The sequence below is a fragment of the Stegodyphus dumicola genome, chromosome X2 (assembly GCF_044657685.1).
Source record: "Stegodyphus dumicola isolate Sdum_Otavi_A_Nest chromosome X2, ASM4465768v1".
Lineage (NCBI taxonomy): Eukaryota > Metazoa > Arthropoda > Arachnida > Araneae > Eresidae > Stegodyphus > Stegodyphus dumicola.
The window spans coordinates 182,528,473-182,545,523 of record NC_140781.1 but is presented as its reverse complement, the minus strand read 5'-3'; the positions used below and the strand labels follow the sequence as shown (position 1 = coordinate 182,545,523).

General features: G+C 35.1%; 1 protein-coding gene across 1 annotated transcript in view; it reads right to left on the bottom strand.

Moving 5' to 3' along the window:
* Window positions 1–17,051, bottom strand: part of LOC118184027 (uncharacterized) — a 145,331-nt gene that overhangs the window by 27,612 nt on the left and 100,668 nt on the right. Inside the window, exon 5 of the mRNA XM_035353658.2 lies at window positions 10,188–10,327. Within this exon, the coding sequence (XP_035209549.1) occupies window positions 10,188–10,327 (140 nt within the window). The remainder of the gene's footprint in view (window positions 1–10,187; window positions 10,328–17,051) is intronic.

The following is a 17,051-nucleotide window of genomic DNA, read 5'->3' as shown; positions in this document are numbered from 1 at the left end:
GAAAGTGCATGGGGACAAATATGACAAAGGAGCTCAGGTACCTCATGATACAAAATTTCTGAAAGGAGAATATAAACTGAAGATTCTATGATAATTGAAACAAAAACCTACGCGCCGCAAAACACAGCGAAGAAATTAGCTTTATTTTTGGGCATATGCTCTTACTATCAAACATTCATAAAGGACTTTTCACAGAGAGGCGAACCGCTGTTAAAGTTGAAAAGAAAAAAAGCAAGGTTTTCTTGGTCAGCTGCGGCTAAGCTTGGAGTTTGAAAAGTTAAAATATTTTTGGGCATATGCTCTTACTATCGAACTTTTATAAAGATGCACAGAGAGGCGAACCGCCTTTAAAGCTGAAAATAAAAAAAAACAAGGTTTTTTTTTATCAGCTGAGGCTAATTTCGGCGTTTGAAAAGTTAAAATCTGCGTTAATACAAGCGTCAAACTTAAAATCTCCAGAAGGGGACGAAAATCTTGAAATATCACCTGATGCGTCAGACTACGCTGTAGGCGCTGTTTTGATGCAGAGTAGTCAGCCCGTCACCTATTTTAGTAAAACTCTCAATCAAATACATTGTAATACACGGCCATAGAGACAGAAACGTTGGCCGTGACTTTAGCGGTGCAGAAATTTAGAATATTTCGACAAATCACCGGTGACAGTCTATTATGATCATTCTGCTGTGGGTCGGGTATACTCCGGAAAAAACTTATCCCTAAGATGCAATAGAGGGACCTTAAAACTATAAGAATACAACTTAATAATTTATCATACTCCCATGAAAGACAATGTTGTGGTCGATACTTTAACACGAATAAAATTAGACGGAGGAGGCAATGAGATAAAATGCAGTATGCTAACGTCGAAAATCTTGGGCTTTCGTAAAACTATTATTGCCTAATTGCAAACTGATACAGAATTTAGACATATCTATGCGTATTTAAAACCCCGGAGAATTTTGAACAAAATAAATTATTGTGTAACTGTTCTTAAGTTCCACCGCAAGTCGTCGGTGGTATTAAGCACGAAGTTCGTGTATTTGTGGTCAGAGTTTGACGAATAATGAAAGGTTATTTTACCCATCTAATGTCCTGGTATGCTTTTACTCCTGTGCGAGAAGTCGTCAGCTTTCCTCGTAAGATCACGTTAACTGTAAAGATCTGGCAAAGAAAGCCAGATCTTACAAGTTTAGTACTTCTTTTTCTTTCTGGAATCAGTATATAATAAAGGCTACAGAAATCTGCTGAAGAAAAGCAAAGAACTCTGATAAATTATGCAATTTATGAAGTAAATGAGAAGTTTTGCAAGGTGTCCGTAAGTACTTCGTAAAATGCGTCTAAAAGTGTAACCTACAGCTGTAGGAACTATTAACGACGATACTATCTATAATACATCTCCAATTAAGAATTTCAATGTTCATGTTTGGCGTGCAAAATGCTAAGTCCCTGCGAGCACTAGAATTAATGCCAGTTACTGTGAAAATCGTGTAACAACTATAGATAGAATATAAGATTGAATTAGAAGGTTGAATATTTGTTATTCTGTTAATTTTTCAGGTTCATATACTTCTTGCTTTTGATCATAAATTGTAAAAAGCGATTTATTCGAAACAGCACTTTCTGATATTCAAAAGAGATGCTTTTGTGCTCGCTTACTTATGTAGTGGTCAGTTTATGTAAACCGTGAATGGGTATTGCATACGCCTCCAATTCAAATTGCTTTCTCTCGCGCTTGGTTTCAACTACACAGAGTTATTACCAAAAGTTCAGAGTTGCCAAAGGCCAATCACGGTAGTAAAATAAAAGATATGTACTTTAGGTACATCTGTCACCCGGAGCCGTAAAAAACTTTCAGAGCTTGGGGCTGGCATTCCTGGTCATGGTGGCAAAAGTTGCATTCAAAAATAACAAAAGTCGTAATTATAAAACATAGAAAAAAGATGAAAACTATTTACATAAATACAACTACCAAGACGGGTTGTGATGTATGGTGCGGGGTCTTTTGACCACATATTCAACAGTAGGGTCATAGTCGCACAGGCTTCTAATAGAAGCGTGGGAAGAGGTTCTAAGGCTTTCAAAGAAATTATGTGAAGTGATCAAAATTTGTTCATGCATGGCTTTCACATTCAGATCCTCCTGAATTTGAGAGTTCCTCACAAACCACGGTGAGTTCACAATCGCTCTAAGTATTTTATTTTGTATTATGTCTAGTTTAGCACGCTCAGTCTTGTTGGCTGTCGCCCATGCTGGCACTGCGTATAACATAATCGGTCTGATTAAGGACAGATACAGTGTTCTTTTGATTTTAATCGATAAGTTAGACTTCCTGCCAATCAAGCTGTAAAGGGCACAGAACGCAGCATTCGCTTTTTCCGCTACGGTTGTAACATGGTATTTAAAGGTAAGCTTGCTATCTATAATAACTCCTAAATACTTATAGGAGTCAGCCATCGGAACTGTATTGTTTTTAATTTTAATATCCGTATTAACAATTACATTCTGCCTGTAGCGTCTGTAAAGCACAACACAGCATTTACTAGAATTTAAATTGATTTTCCAATGAAATCGCACCATTTCGTAACGATATTTACTTTGAATTGCAGTTTTTCCATTGCAAGAGGCGGGCTGACAGAATCCGTAAGTACGTCCGTGTCGTCGGCGTATTTTAGAATCTTGGAATCCAAGGGATTTGGGAGGTCATTTATAAATATATTGAAAAGACAGAAAGCGAGGACTGCTCCTTGCGGGACACCACTGTAAATTATCTTTTTCATGGAAATTGCATTTCCACACTTTACTTGGAATGTTCTAAAGTAAAGATATGAGATCATAAGTTGAATAAAGCTGACCGGGAGCAGGAAATTGCTGAGCTTATGGATAAGTCCTGCGTGCCACACTCGATCGAATGCCTTTTCGAAATCGAGGAAGCACGCAGCGACTGCCTTCTTTTTTTGAAAGTTGCCTGCAATATATTCAACCAGATTTAAAATTTGATGTGGAATGGCCGCTTCGAAATCCAAATTGCGAACTGTCGATGAGGTCAAGTCTCTCAAGGTGATTGGTAAGTCTGATTTTTAGAACTCTTTCAAAAACCTTTCCCAAAGCAGGAAGCAGACTAATCGGCCTGTAACTAGTCGGATTTCGGATCTTTACCCGGCTTCGGTATTGTAATGATGATGCTGTGCTTCCATTGCTAGGGAAAATATCTATGTCGTATGCAGGCATTAAAGATTTTCACGAGAAGCACAATACACTTTCTTGGGAGGGCCTTGAGGGCGTCATTACTGATTTCATCAAAACCTCTGGCCTTGCGAACTTTAAGATTTTTGATAATCTGTCGAACTTCTCTATTGCATACGCCTATGACATTTAAACGCTTTTATACAGTTTGTGTGCTCACGTGGACGCCTGTTCTATCTACAAGATATTACTGGAATTCATAGTGTATTATGTTTAAGAATGTTTTAACCACCGTAGACAGTATTTTGATCTTACCTTTAAGTGACAACTCTTAGTTTGTAGAGTTTTCCTTATTTTGCATAACAAACTATTTTTAGTAACTTTCCTGAACTCGCATTTTCTTGCAAGGATGCAAATTTAAAGTGAAGTGACTATTTTAAACGGACGAATCTTGTAGTTTATTCAGAGCGTGATTTCGCTAGCTAGCGCTCGTTACTAGTTTGAGTTTCTGATACAATTTTTTAGCCATTTTATAAGTACATCGCCGGGTAGGTTGTTGAGTCAGCCTAGTTAGCCTTAAATTAAATTGTTAGTCCAGCACTACTCTTCATTATTGAAATTATTGTGTAACTGTTCTTAAGTTCCACCGCAAGTCGTCGGTGGTATTAAGCACGAAGTTCATGTATTTGTGGTCAGAGTTTGACGAATAATTAAAAAGTTATTTTACTCTTCTAATGTCCTGGTATGCTTTTACTCCTGTGCGAGAAGTCGTCAGGTTTCCTCGTAAGATCACGTTAACTGTATGATAGTGAAGAAAGTCAGATCTTACAAGTTTAGTACTTCTTTTTCTTTCTGGAATCAGTAACTTATCAAACAACTCACACGATTATATTATTTTGAAACAAGTTAAAATAATGTGTTATTGTAGTTTTTGATGCTCCATTTTTGAGCAAGTATATTGAAATCCCAAAGCCATGCAGCGTGTTAAATGACCTGACATATCCGAAACTGTGTAGTCATTCAGTGGAAAACTGTTAAGAAAAAAATACCGACTTACCCTATGGTATAATTTTGTGATTAATGTTTTTTTAATCATAAAATAAGTTATTATTAAAAAAATTAGCAACTGAGGGTGGATGTTATGTTTATTTATGTATTGCCACTCAGTGCAATCAATAAAACGTTTCCCCACGTCTCCTCATCTGGTAGCAGTGTATTTATTTGGGTTATTTTTTGAGGAGTGCCAATGTCCATTATAAGAATATGAAGGCATATTATGGTATCTTAAAAATTAATCTGTAATATTGTAAGACATAACTTTCTTTACTAATATGCAATGCGACTAGATCTCAGTGTCAAACCTGGCGACTTCTTGCACAGGCGTGAAGATGAACACAACAGGAAAAGGTGTAAAAAGCCCCTTTATTAATCACAAATCTTTAACAAAAAGGCACGATATTATGTGCGTATAAAAGCATCGATTACTTGCGATGAGAACTTAAAGGTAATTTAACAATACATTTAAAAAGTAAGATGTAGTGCTAGACTACGCAATTTTACGTAGCCTAACAGGCTGACTCAGAAACCTATACAGGCGATATACTAACTAAACGGCTAGAATGCGTAGCCTTTACTAAGATAAACAGCTCGAAGATAAAATAGCAAACCTGCGCTTCACTAGAAAAACCCCGCTGTATCTAACTTTCTCATTTCCGCCATTTAAATACTCTCGTTCATCTACTTAATCTGCATCCTGACGAGGAAATGCGAGAGAGAATGAGAGAATTCAGAAGATATACCAAAATTAAAATAACTGGTTAGAGAGCTAGTGGTTTGGTTGGGTTTTGGCTTTATGAGATTACTGCAAAACCTCGATTGCTATCTGCTTAAGGGCAAGGATGTCTTCGTGGAGAACGTTATAATGGAAACTGGCTCGTATAGACGTTACACATGGAGAAAACCACAAAAACGAACGTGCAGCCAGCTCGTTCGCGGGATTCGAACCTCGGACCGAACTACCAGTGTTCAGGTACTTTACCGCTCAGCCGCTGGTTGGCCAGTGAACTAAGGGAACCCTACAATAAAATGATTTAAAGTTAACGCCCAAGCTCTTTTTTTATATGCACATGCATGATATGCATTTTATTACATGGAAAAGAAAACTCTAAAGCATGATAATCATTCTCCATAACTCCTGGAAACAGGCTAATTTTCCAATTTGTCAACTTTGTCAATATTTGTATCTGCCAAGTTGTCGCGGGTTTTTAAAAATCGTTATGTTAAATTTCCGTTTTCTTTTGTAGAATCTAAAATCACTTACCTCAGCAAATTTCGTACTGTGGAGCTTGAATTTCATCTTCTAAAACAGTCAAGTAATTTTTCTAACCTGGAATTTGCAGCTTCATTTAATAAGGCAGATCGAAATATATAAATATCTCAGAAATATACCTACTGTTAGCAAAGTGAGATGAATAATAAGCCGGAAATTGGTTTGGAAATTTTTTTTTTCTGAACAATCAGAACTAGTGCTGTTATCAAACATGAAATGCATGAAGTCATATTCGTAATTATGCAGTACTCGAAAGTAGTCTGTAATGTTGAAAATCCATACCTCTGTGCAAGAGCTACTATCTCTTTCAATCATTTGCCATAATTAATAAAGCTAAGGCACAATTGATGCTATACAGATGCTTCCGTTCAGTAAAAGATAATCTATTTAACCTTTTATTATTATTTTCGGGTAGCATGCTAAATAAAATACTGAAAAAATTGTGCTTGGGAAGGTCTCCCAGCTTAGAATCACAATCAAGTACAGATTCAGAAAGAATTTACCAAAGTTAAAATCTTTAAATAGAAATTATATCATTAGCGCAGTACCGAACAAAGAAACCTTATCTTCGAGTCCTGATCGAAGGGAGAATTTTACGAAAATTTTTTGACTCAAAACTGCGTTATACTATTCAGACAGAAACTGATTGAGAAATGCTCAAGAAATTTACATTAGGAACTGTTTGAATGATTTTGTGATTCAAATTTATGAAAGAACATGGAAGGAATACAGGGTCAGTGCTAGGATTTTATGTTCAAAAACCCAGGTACAACCCCAGGCGCTAGGTTCAAAAATATTCTGATATCGGTGAGTATTTTTGTTTTTTGAAGGAGAAAGAACTGTATCTCTTGCCTTCGAAATAGATAGTATTTCATATAAAATATATCACAATTTAAAACTAATTTTTGCTTAATTTTATACCTAAAGGTACGCTTTCAGGAATTATACCTCGAAAAATAAAGTTGACTATTGACATATGAGCTATTTTAATGGGAATAGTCTGTAAAACAGATGCGTGGATTTGTTACATTCGCTGTCTAACAAGTTTGCATATGCGTTAAAGCAGTAGTGAGAATTAAAAAATTTTAAATGTTTCAATTATTTTGATTAAATATAAAAAAAAAATATATATTTCAGCTTTCCTGAATGCTTGTGTAGGATGTTTCAAACTGTTACCATACTCTCATTATTGTAATCCTTTGGTATAAGTAGTAAATTTGTTTGCTTTTCAAAAAATGTACTAATTTTATTTGAGTGTCGGAGAACACGCTATGTTACGAATTTTTGCTTTATTTATGGCTCATAAAAAATCAGCAATCAACCTTTCGTTAAAATGTTTTTAAATAAAATTTAAATTGACTTTTTTATAATTTATATTGCTCTTTAAGTATAATTCTAATTATGTTCAATAGATGGCAAAATTATTAATATTCACTATATTTTACTAATGGGCTAAATGATCTGAAAACTTCGTTGCTTCATGGCAAATGCTAATAAGCCAACCGCGTCTTTCTCTAAACTGTTATTTCATTTTCTAAAAAATAAATAAATAACTAAATAAATAAAAGCTTGTTTTTAATAAGAATAATAAAGAATGTTCAGATGGAACATATCCAAAAGAACGATGTTACATGTCAGAAAATAGTACCATTAAGAACATGCATGTGTTACACCAATAAGAAGAAAACTGGTGAAAGTTTGTTTTCTCACTAAAGTATCTCAATTGGTTTCAGTGGAGGGGTGGGCACTGGGTTACGACAGAGCTTCAGATGATATCATTCTTATTCCATGTTGCTTGAATGGACTTAAATACCAGGTAATCGTAGACAGAAAACTCTTTATGTGAGCTTTTACTATTTGTGAAAAGTAAAAATTCTTTAACCAATGACATTTACATAAAACTTTTAATAACCAATAGAGTAATAAAGCATTACTACGCACCTCTTGCAGAAAATGAAAATGAATAGGGATTTTCATATTTGTTGTTAATGCTCACTTGTCTGACCTAGTCAGCCCATGGACACGAAATTCCTCATGGCAAGGAACGCATGTTTACGCCTGCCGTTGGCAACAGCTTTTGAACACCTTACAGGTGACAGTGTGATTTAGCTCAGTTCCCCCCCCCCCCCCCCAATTTTGATGGAGAGCACAGAGCAATTTTGATGAAGAGATTTTGATGGGGGACGGCCCGAGGGTCTCCCACCCTTCTTTCCCATGGAGGTAGGAAGTAAGAAGGAGTCGCCCTAAACAAGTTTCTCCGTACCCTGCTCTGAAGCACCGGCGATCCCTACGTGGTGACCAAAACATTGGGTCATTTACCATTGAGTTCTATGGGATTTGACGCGTTCGGGTGTAAATATTTTGTAATTACGTCGCAAATATACATATAAATGTATATATTTTCTTTTTCTACAACACTTCAGAGTCCTAAGTATGTGAAAACAACATATTTTTAAACAACATTTCATTCTGAACGGAATTAAATGCTATACTTTTCTCAGAATGGTTTAATTTGAATGAAATATTTTCACAAGTTTTCGTTAATTACATTAGAAAAAAAAATTAAGGTAGTTCGATTTTATTCGGTTAAGGTACAAAAATTAAGATCAAAGTTTATTGTATTATTAATATTAAAATTATGCATTATTTCTTTTCTATTTATAGAGCTTCTTCCTAAAATACTTTCTTAAATATGACATGATTTTTTGGCTTCTTTTAAATCGAAAAATGTAAGTCAATTTATAATTAATGCTCTATTCGGTTCATTTTAAATTAGAGAATTATTAGGAAAGTAGTATTTGACTTTCTCTGAACATTTCTGAAAGGGAATAAAATAAGTTTTTTTTTTTTTTTTTTTTAAGTATTATTTAAAACTTGTAACTGAGTTATTATAAAATGTAAAGGGAATAATTCTTTTAATTATACTTATCAGATTTTTTTCTTTTTACCCTTCATTTCAACAATACATATTCCAAAACTCTTTATTACGTTCTTAAGTGCGCATCTCATAGCATTTGCTTTACAATACCTTTTAACAGATTGCTTTACAATACGAACAATTCTTGCTTAAATAGTTTTATAACTTATTTGTCAACAGGATTTCAATTTATGTTTACAATTCAATATTAAGGTTATTATATATTTAGATAACATTTATAATCATTATAAATTAGATACATTTAATCATTAGATTTCTTCACAGTACTTTCACAGTTGTTTATAAGTGAATAAATTCTTCATTTCAAATACATATATAAATAATTTAATGAATATTTAAGTATTTTGTCAAAGGCAGATACATGCTTTTTGCAAGCACATGCATAAATACCCATACATATTTCCTATTTATCATTTCCGGCATGTGCAAATCTTTAATTTCTGTGCATTCACTATATTTTTCGTGTAAAGTACTTTACACTAATTTAGCATACACCCGAAAGTTTTACATAAAAAATATATATGAATATAATTTGAATGAAAATTATAAGTATTATTTTTAATACCCACTCAAAGGTCAGTTTTTCTTCAAAATTCCCCCACGATGGCATCTCTCTCTTTAGGCAGAGAGCCCTTGCATGCGTTACTCTATTTAATAAAAACTTAATCTGACCTATGTGCCTAATTACAAATATTTTAACATACATAATTTTATATTTACATTTTGCCATCAAGTTTCAAACTTTTCAAATCTTCTAGAAAATAAATTTTGGCAGATCTCTTTTAGCAATTTTCTTAAAATCTATATTTTTGTAGTGCAACAGCTTAGAATTTTATAAAACAAATTCATAATCAAAATCGCTGTTGTTAGTTATCGAAAAATAACCAAGATGTGATTTTTGCGTAAATGTCACTAAACTATACTAATTGCTATTATCCATCCCACTATGAATGTTTCTTTCATGCGAGAGTGTCCCTTTTTCGATTTCTATGGAACTGTCGTGTGTCGAAATACTATCAGAATTTTGTCAAGCGAGCTTCTGAATGTAAACAAAAAACACCCCGTCTGGTGACCCAAGCTTCAAAGCAGTGCTTCACTTCTAGCGCGGAATGGCCCCTCCTCCCTTTCCTACCTACATGTTCTTTCCCTACCAGCAATCTCTCGAGAGGACTTTCGGCTCGCCGAAAATTCAGAGTGCCCCCATGCCACACGGACAATATACATTTACAAACATCCATGATTCGAACCTATTCTTCGGGATTCGAACTCGGGCCTTTCGGCACGACCGTTAGCGACGCTAACAAGTATACCGGATGGGTGACATTTTCATATTTAACTAACATTAATCCCAATAACATAAATATTAATTTTTTATTTCTTTATGAATATATAGATTTTACGCTGTAAACGTTTTAGGTAGGCTGGGTTCTTTAACCTGGTACGAACTGCTATGATTTTATCAAACGTGTAACATCTGAACCTATGCTTAAAAATAAAGCCGAAGTTTTCAATAACGAAAGCATTTGTGGAATTTACATATGTTTGTGCATAATGTACAAGTATGCATCATTTAGAAGTTCGAAACTTAATTTTATACGTAATTTAGACAATCTGGGAGCATACATAATCTTGCTTAGCAATCTAACCTGATTTGATTTAATTAAATTCCTTATATAAATATTATTGTATAGAATATTATAGAATAAATATAACAAAAGTGCGTGTTGCTATATTTACTTCATTTGGTGGCAATGAAGTCTTCGAATATCATCATATTTATAGTAGGTAGCGCTAAACAACAAAAGCGAATCCAACCATTCAATTTGAATTGTGAGACTCTTATCTACTTCTTTACAGTTGTCAGACAGCTCATCCACCTGCAAAAATATAGAAAGTATATGTAAGAACTGTAAACAATTCTGCAGAAATTCTGTTGAATAAATTTAAACGCAGTGATGAATTCATAAGTTTTTAAATGTTCTCGCATATGTCTTTGCTATACTATTTGCGTCTTCTATATATATTAAAGGAAGAATCTGTTTGTGTGTGTTCGTGCTGCGCGTAAGCTATTATAGAACCAGGGCTACGAAATTTGGTAGATATGTGTATCTAGACTAGAGCCAGTGCACCTCGAAGCAATTTTTTCAAAATTAGAATAAGCGTTTTTTAATTTTACATTTTTTGATGAAATCGCATCAAATCGATAATTCTCTCTCGTTAAATCAGCAACAATGGCACGCAGCCATTGTTGCTGATATATCACTGTTGCCATTATTGCTGATATCAGCATTGTTGCCACTCGGAAAAATGAGGAAAAATGATCTGTGCAGTTTTTAAATTTAATGTTTCTCTCGGATACTGGACGTTTGTCGAGGGAAGAAAACGGGAAGTTGGTTAATTTATTTATTAGGATTATTAATATTTGTATTAAGGGATATTGCTTATTTTATTGTAATTTTTTATATGCAATACATTTTTATTGAAATTTGTGTTCTTTTATATATATAAAGTTGTTCTGCAGAGTAAAATTCTGTGCAGTTTTTAAATTTAATGTTTGGTGTTCTATTTAGGCATTTTGCTGGTACATTTAAAAGCCAGACGTAGCGGCTAGTATTAAATATAGGAAGAATAGCGAGAATATTACCACTTCATAATATTTCAGAACCATTTTATAGCAGTATACTAACAATTTTCATAAAATTTACATGTCTGAAATATGAACGTGTGCTTGTATTTAAATGTTAAAATCAAATGTCTGTAAGATGGACTAATATGGAGTGCGAGTGCAGATTTTCGGTCTCCTGATAACAGCATATCACACAATATGTCTATGTATCATATGCGAGTACATGTGCTTAAAAAATATATCATGATTAAATATACTTTGAATCATCAGTTGCATTTTTAGGAATGTATTAAACAGAGTAGGATCTCATACTGTCCCTTAACACCTGCCAATAAAAATGCAAGACACTTATATTTTGTAGAGACCTTTTAAAAATTGTCAAATTTCGTAGCAAAATTAGTCAAAAAATTTTCCTTTATATACGATTAAAATTTATCTGTAACTGTGTAAAGATTTCGTATCTGTTTAAAGATTTTGGGCGCCTTAGGCAACTATTGTTAGACAAATTACTCAAATAAGCTTTTGAAAGTAAACTTCTAAAAGTAATTTTCTACTTTTGCTTAACATGAATATTTGAATATAAGTTGAAGACGAAAAATCTCACTTGCAGAAGCTTTAAAATTCAAAAATCGTTTTCTAACGTAATTCAGATTTTATACAAGCATAAAAAATTGGAATTGCATTTTGCATTGTTTTGCAAGGAATGTAGTTTAAGTGATTAATCTTGACAATTTTTGAGGTAATATTACGGAACACACTTTATAAAGATATTTTTAAAAGGATTTTAGCAGTGCTATTTGACTACTTTATTAAAACAAAAAGTGACTTTGTGATCAAATGTTAGAGAAGTGATTAGTCATGTAAAAAATTTTAAATATATTGAGCACAGTGCATTCCCATCTAATGCTTAAGAATTCAAAAGTTTAGTAAATTTTATTTTTTAGAATTAATATTTCACGATCATTTTAACTTGTTATTTAACAGAGAAATGCTGTCCTTTATTGAAAGCTACGTATTCGTTTCTTAGTCGCATATTACTAGTAAAAATCTTTAAATAAAAGTGCCACTTTTAAGTGTTTCAATCATTCAAACTGCTGAGATTTTACGTTGGGGGCCTGTCAGGGATCAAGTGGTCTAAACTCTAGCAACTCGATAATAACTCAAATTCCGATGAATGGGCTGCCTGCATGAAAGTTTCAGTAAGTAACTTACTGAAGTAAATACACTTTATAACATAAAAAGCAACGCACCAAGAACTAAGTTATTCGAAGAAATTGCATATTCCCATACCTTACGATAGAATATGCTAATGATTAGCTTTTGGCGGGCAATGAATGAATAGCTGGAACTCCAGTACATTGCAACGGAGCATCCGGGTAGTGTATATAAAAGAGGACATTCCAAAGCTAAGAAATAATTTCCATGCGAATGCGGTTCCGTCAACCCACATGGATTGTACCAATGCCTCGACGACTGGTTCGCGAACAATATGAGTAAATGTTTCCATTTAAGAGAGGATGAGCAATTGGACTAAGGTTGGTCAAATTCTTATGATCGCTAGACATTTGGGTCGGAACGATGCTACCATTCGACGTTGTTGGCATGAATGGGTGAACCAGGGCCGTATATAGCGTCAAGAAGATCGTCAAGAGCGTACGTAGCGCCAAGAGGATAGAGTGATCGTCTGATCGGCGCTCACACCCCTGATGCGTCCTTATCATTGGTCCGACGTGTAATCGGGACACCAGTGGCTGCAGTAACCATTGACAGGCGACTCAGCGAACGAGGCTGATGTCACAGAGGAAACTACGCCGATTGCGCTATTGCACCACAGTTGCACAACGCCAGCCACGTTTGAAGTGGTGCTGGGCACATTCGACCTGGAATCTCACGGACTGGAGCAGAACTGTTTTCAGCGATGAGTCTCGTTACGAATTATGCCCCGATAACGAGGGAAGACGTGAATGAAAACGTCCAAGAACCGCGGTGGGATACTCACCTGACTGTTATTCGCCACACAGCCAAACAACTAGGATCTACGATATGGGGTGCCATTCCATTTGATAGCTCGACCCTTTTGGTTGTCGTCCGTGACACCCTTACAGCACGGCGGTACGTCAACGAAATTCTACGCTTCGTAACATTGTCCATCCTCTTACGGATTTCTGGGCTTACATTTTAACGGCATAATGACCGTTCATATACGGCAGCCCTTTTTATTGCTTGTCTTTGTGCTTCTCCAAAACTTTCTTGCCCGGCGTGATCGCAAGATCTATCTCCAACAGAGCCTTGTTTGGACTCTGATGAGCAGATGTCTCCGATCGTCCACTTACTACTGCGATATAAGCTTGCTAATTGGAATGTGTATGGCAAACAATGTCGCAAGAGGACATGCGCTAACCCTACAGTCAATGTCCAATAATAACAAAGAACTTGCACCACGGCCTTAGGAGGGCCAACGCATAATTGATTTTGTTGTTCTTTTAGCTGTATTTACTAAATAAAACATTCAGTTTTTATGATACTGTTAGCGTTTCGGTTTCAATGCATGTAAATAACATCTACCGATTTGCGTCATATTTGGATAACTCCTTTCTGGTCCGTCGGTTTATACGTTATGCGGTGTATATCAATATGACAAAATTCTTGCAAACTGTACTCAACATTTGTTTTGTTAGACTAGAAGAGAAACACGCTAATGTGACAATCAAAATCGTAAAAAACAACCTTATATTTAGCGTAGGTATAATGAAACACTCAATCGATTTCGAGGGCAGCTAAAGGTCCCTCCTCATCAGGAGAAAGAAATACATAGAAAGAAGAAAATAGGAATCACAGAAATACGTGGTGCTTATCAGCACTGCACGTGGTTATAACTAGATTTTTAATCAGAGTTGCACTGGCCGCCTACTTTTACTGAGCCAGGCTGTCTGATCAAGCATAAAGAAATATTAGCGAAGTTAAAATAGGGAGCGAGGGGCAAATGCACATTACGCTCAAAATCTGAACTTCAAATAATGGAAAGCAACCACTGAACGGATTTTTATACCCTCTGGTAGTACCAAGTGCGAGGAGGTAACGCCATCTATCGGCAAAAATAATTGAATTAAGACAGTAGAATTTTAAAGGCATTAGGAAGGACTGGATTGGACTTCAAATCATTAACTAAACTTTCTAAATCTTTGTGAATGTGAAAAGCCTCAAGAAAATCCAATTCGCCTATGGAAGAAGCCTTTTGGATGATTTTTGCAGACCCAAAATCAAAATTATGGTTAAAAGTCCAGCTATGATACGCTATTGAAGACTTGTTAATTTCCCCTTTTTTGACATAAGATTCATGTTCCTTGATATGAAACTTCAACGCTCTTTTTGTTTGGCCAATATATCTTAAACCACACTGACATGATATACTATAAATTCCCCAAGAATTCAAGACAGAAACGCAATCTTTTAGAATCGAAGGGTGAATTTTATTAATAGGGGAGAAACCGACTTTAAAATTGAATTTCTGGAGAATCCGTGCAATTTTATAGCTAACAGAAGGATAAAATGGAAGCACGACAAGGTCATTGATATTATTTCTAACAGTGGAATGTCTTCTTTGATGGGAATCTGAAATTTTTTTTTTGACGGCTTTATCAATAATCACGGGAGAAAATCCACGGTCAATCGCAACTGCTCTCAAATAATTAAGTTCGTTGGTAAGCAAAGATTCAGAGGAACAAACTTTTAGCGCGCGGAAAACATAATAGTAAAAAGAAGCCATTTTTTGCTTAACAGGGTGGCATGACTTGGCATGGGGTGGTAAACAAACTGCAAAGGGTTTACGGTACACAGTGGTGCTAAAATCGGTTTCATTGCGGATTATAAGAATATCGAGGAAGGGGAGGGAATTGTTTGATTCAATTTCAAGAGTGAATTGGATGGCTGGATCAATTGAATTCATAATAGATAGAATCTCGGATAAATCCTCTTTATAACCGTCAAAAAGTGCGAAAGTGTTGTCAACATACCGAATCCAAAGACGAAAAGATAATTTATCAAATAATTTCATCTCAAAATAGTGCATATAAATGTCAGCAAGTACCGGACTGAGAGGATTACCCATAGCCAATCCTTCAACTTGACGAAAATATGCATTTTGGAAAACAAAGTGGGTTTGACTTAGAGAAACTTTAGTAAGCAAAACCAACTCATTAATTTCAGTATGTGTGAAGTGAAATTCCCGAAGCCTAGTTTCAAGACAATTTAGTGCTCCTTCGACCGGAACATTAGTAAACAATGATTTGACATCAAATGAAACCATAATGGAACGAAGTGGGGAAATATTTTTAAGTTTATCAATGACTTCAACAGAATTTTTTACAGTGTGAATATTGTTATCAAGTAGAGGAGAAAATCTGGAAACTAAATATTTGGCCAAAGGATATGAAGCAGTACCTATGTTGGAAACAATTGGTCGAAAAGGAATACCGGTTTTGTGGACTTTTGGAAGAGCATAAAGTCTAGCGCAATTAGTAATAGGCGGAATAAGTGATTTCTTCAACTGAGTTGGCAGAATGTGGGAAGATTTAATAGCACTTTTTACTTTCATGAGGTCCGAAGTTGAAGGATCTTTAGGGATCGAGCAGTATGGGCCTTCATTTATCAATTTAATTCCTCGATATTCTTATAATCCGCAATGAAACCGATTTTAGCACCACTGTGTACCGTAAACCCTTTGCAGTTTGTTTACCACCCCATGCCAAGTCATGCCACCCTGTTAAGCAAAAAATGGCTTCTTTTTACTATTATGTTTTCCGCGCGCTAAAAGTTTGTTCCTCTGAATCTTTGCTTACCAACGAACTTAATTATTTGAGAGCAGTTGCGATTGACCGTGGATTTTCTCCCGTGATTATTGATAAAGCCGTCAAAAAAAAAATTTCAGATTCCCATCAAAGAAGACATTCCACTGTTAGAAATAATATCAATGACCTTGTCGTGCTTCCATTTTATCCTTCTGTTAGCTATAAAATTGCACGGATTCTCCAGAAATTCAATTTTAAAGTCGGTTTCTCCCCTATTAATAAAATTCACCCTTCGATTCTAAAAGATTGCGTTTCTGTCTTGAATTCTTGGGGAATTTATAGTATATCATGTCAGTGTGGTTTAAGATATATTGGCCAAACAAAAAGAGCGTTGAAGTTTCGTATCAAGGAACATGAATCTTATGTCAAAAAAGGGGAAATTAACAAGTCTTCAATAGCGTATCATAGCTGGACTTTTAACCATAATTTTGATTTTGGGTCTGCAAAAATCATCCAAAAGGCTTCTTCCATAGGCGAATTGGATTTTCTTGAGGCTTTTCACATTCACAAAGATTTAGAAAGTTTAGTTAATGATTTGAAGTCCAATCCAGTCCTTCCTAATGCCTTTAAAATTCTACTGTCTTAATTCAATTATTTTTGCCGATAGATGGCGTTACCTCCTCGCACTTGGTACTACCAGAGGGTATAAAAATCCGTTCAGTGGTTGCTTTCCATTATTTGAAGTTCAGATTTTGAGCGTAATGTGCATTTGCCCCTCGCTCCCTATTTTAACTTCGCTAATATTTCTTTATGCTTGATCAGACAGCCTGGCTCAGTAAAAGTAGGCGGCCAGTGCAACTCTGATTAAAAATCTAGTTATAACCACGTGCAGTGCTGATAAGCACCACGTATTTCTGTGATTCCTATTTTCTTCTTTCTATGTATTTCTTTCTCCTGATGAGGAGGGACCTTTAGCTGCCCTCGAAATCGATTGAGTGTTTCATTATACCTACGCTAAATATAAGGTTGTTTTTTACGATTTTGATTTGTTTTGTTACTTTTCTGAGTTCGGAAGTCGTTCAGTTCACAATAAAAAATTAACCTTCTCTAATTAATTTCTTCTGCAAAGAATAAACCTAACTTTTCATCTAAGGAAAAAACAATAAATTTTTTTTAAATAAGTATATA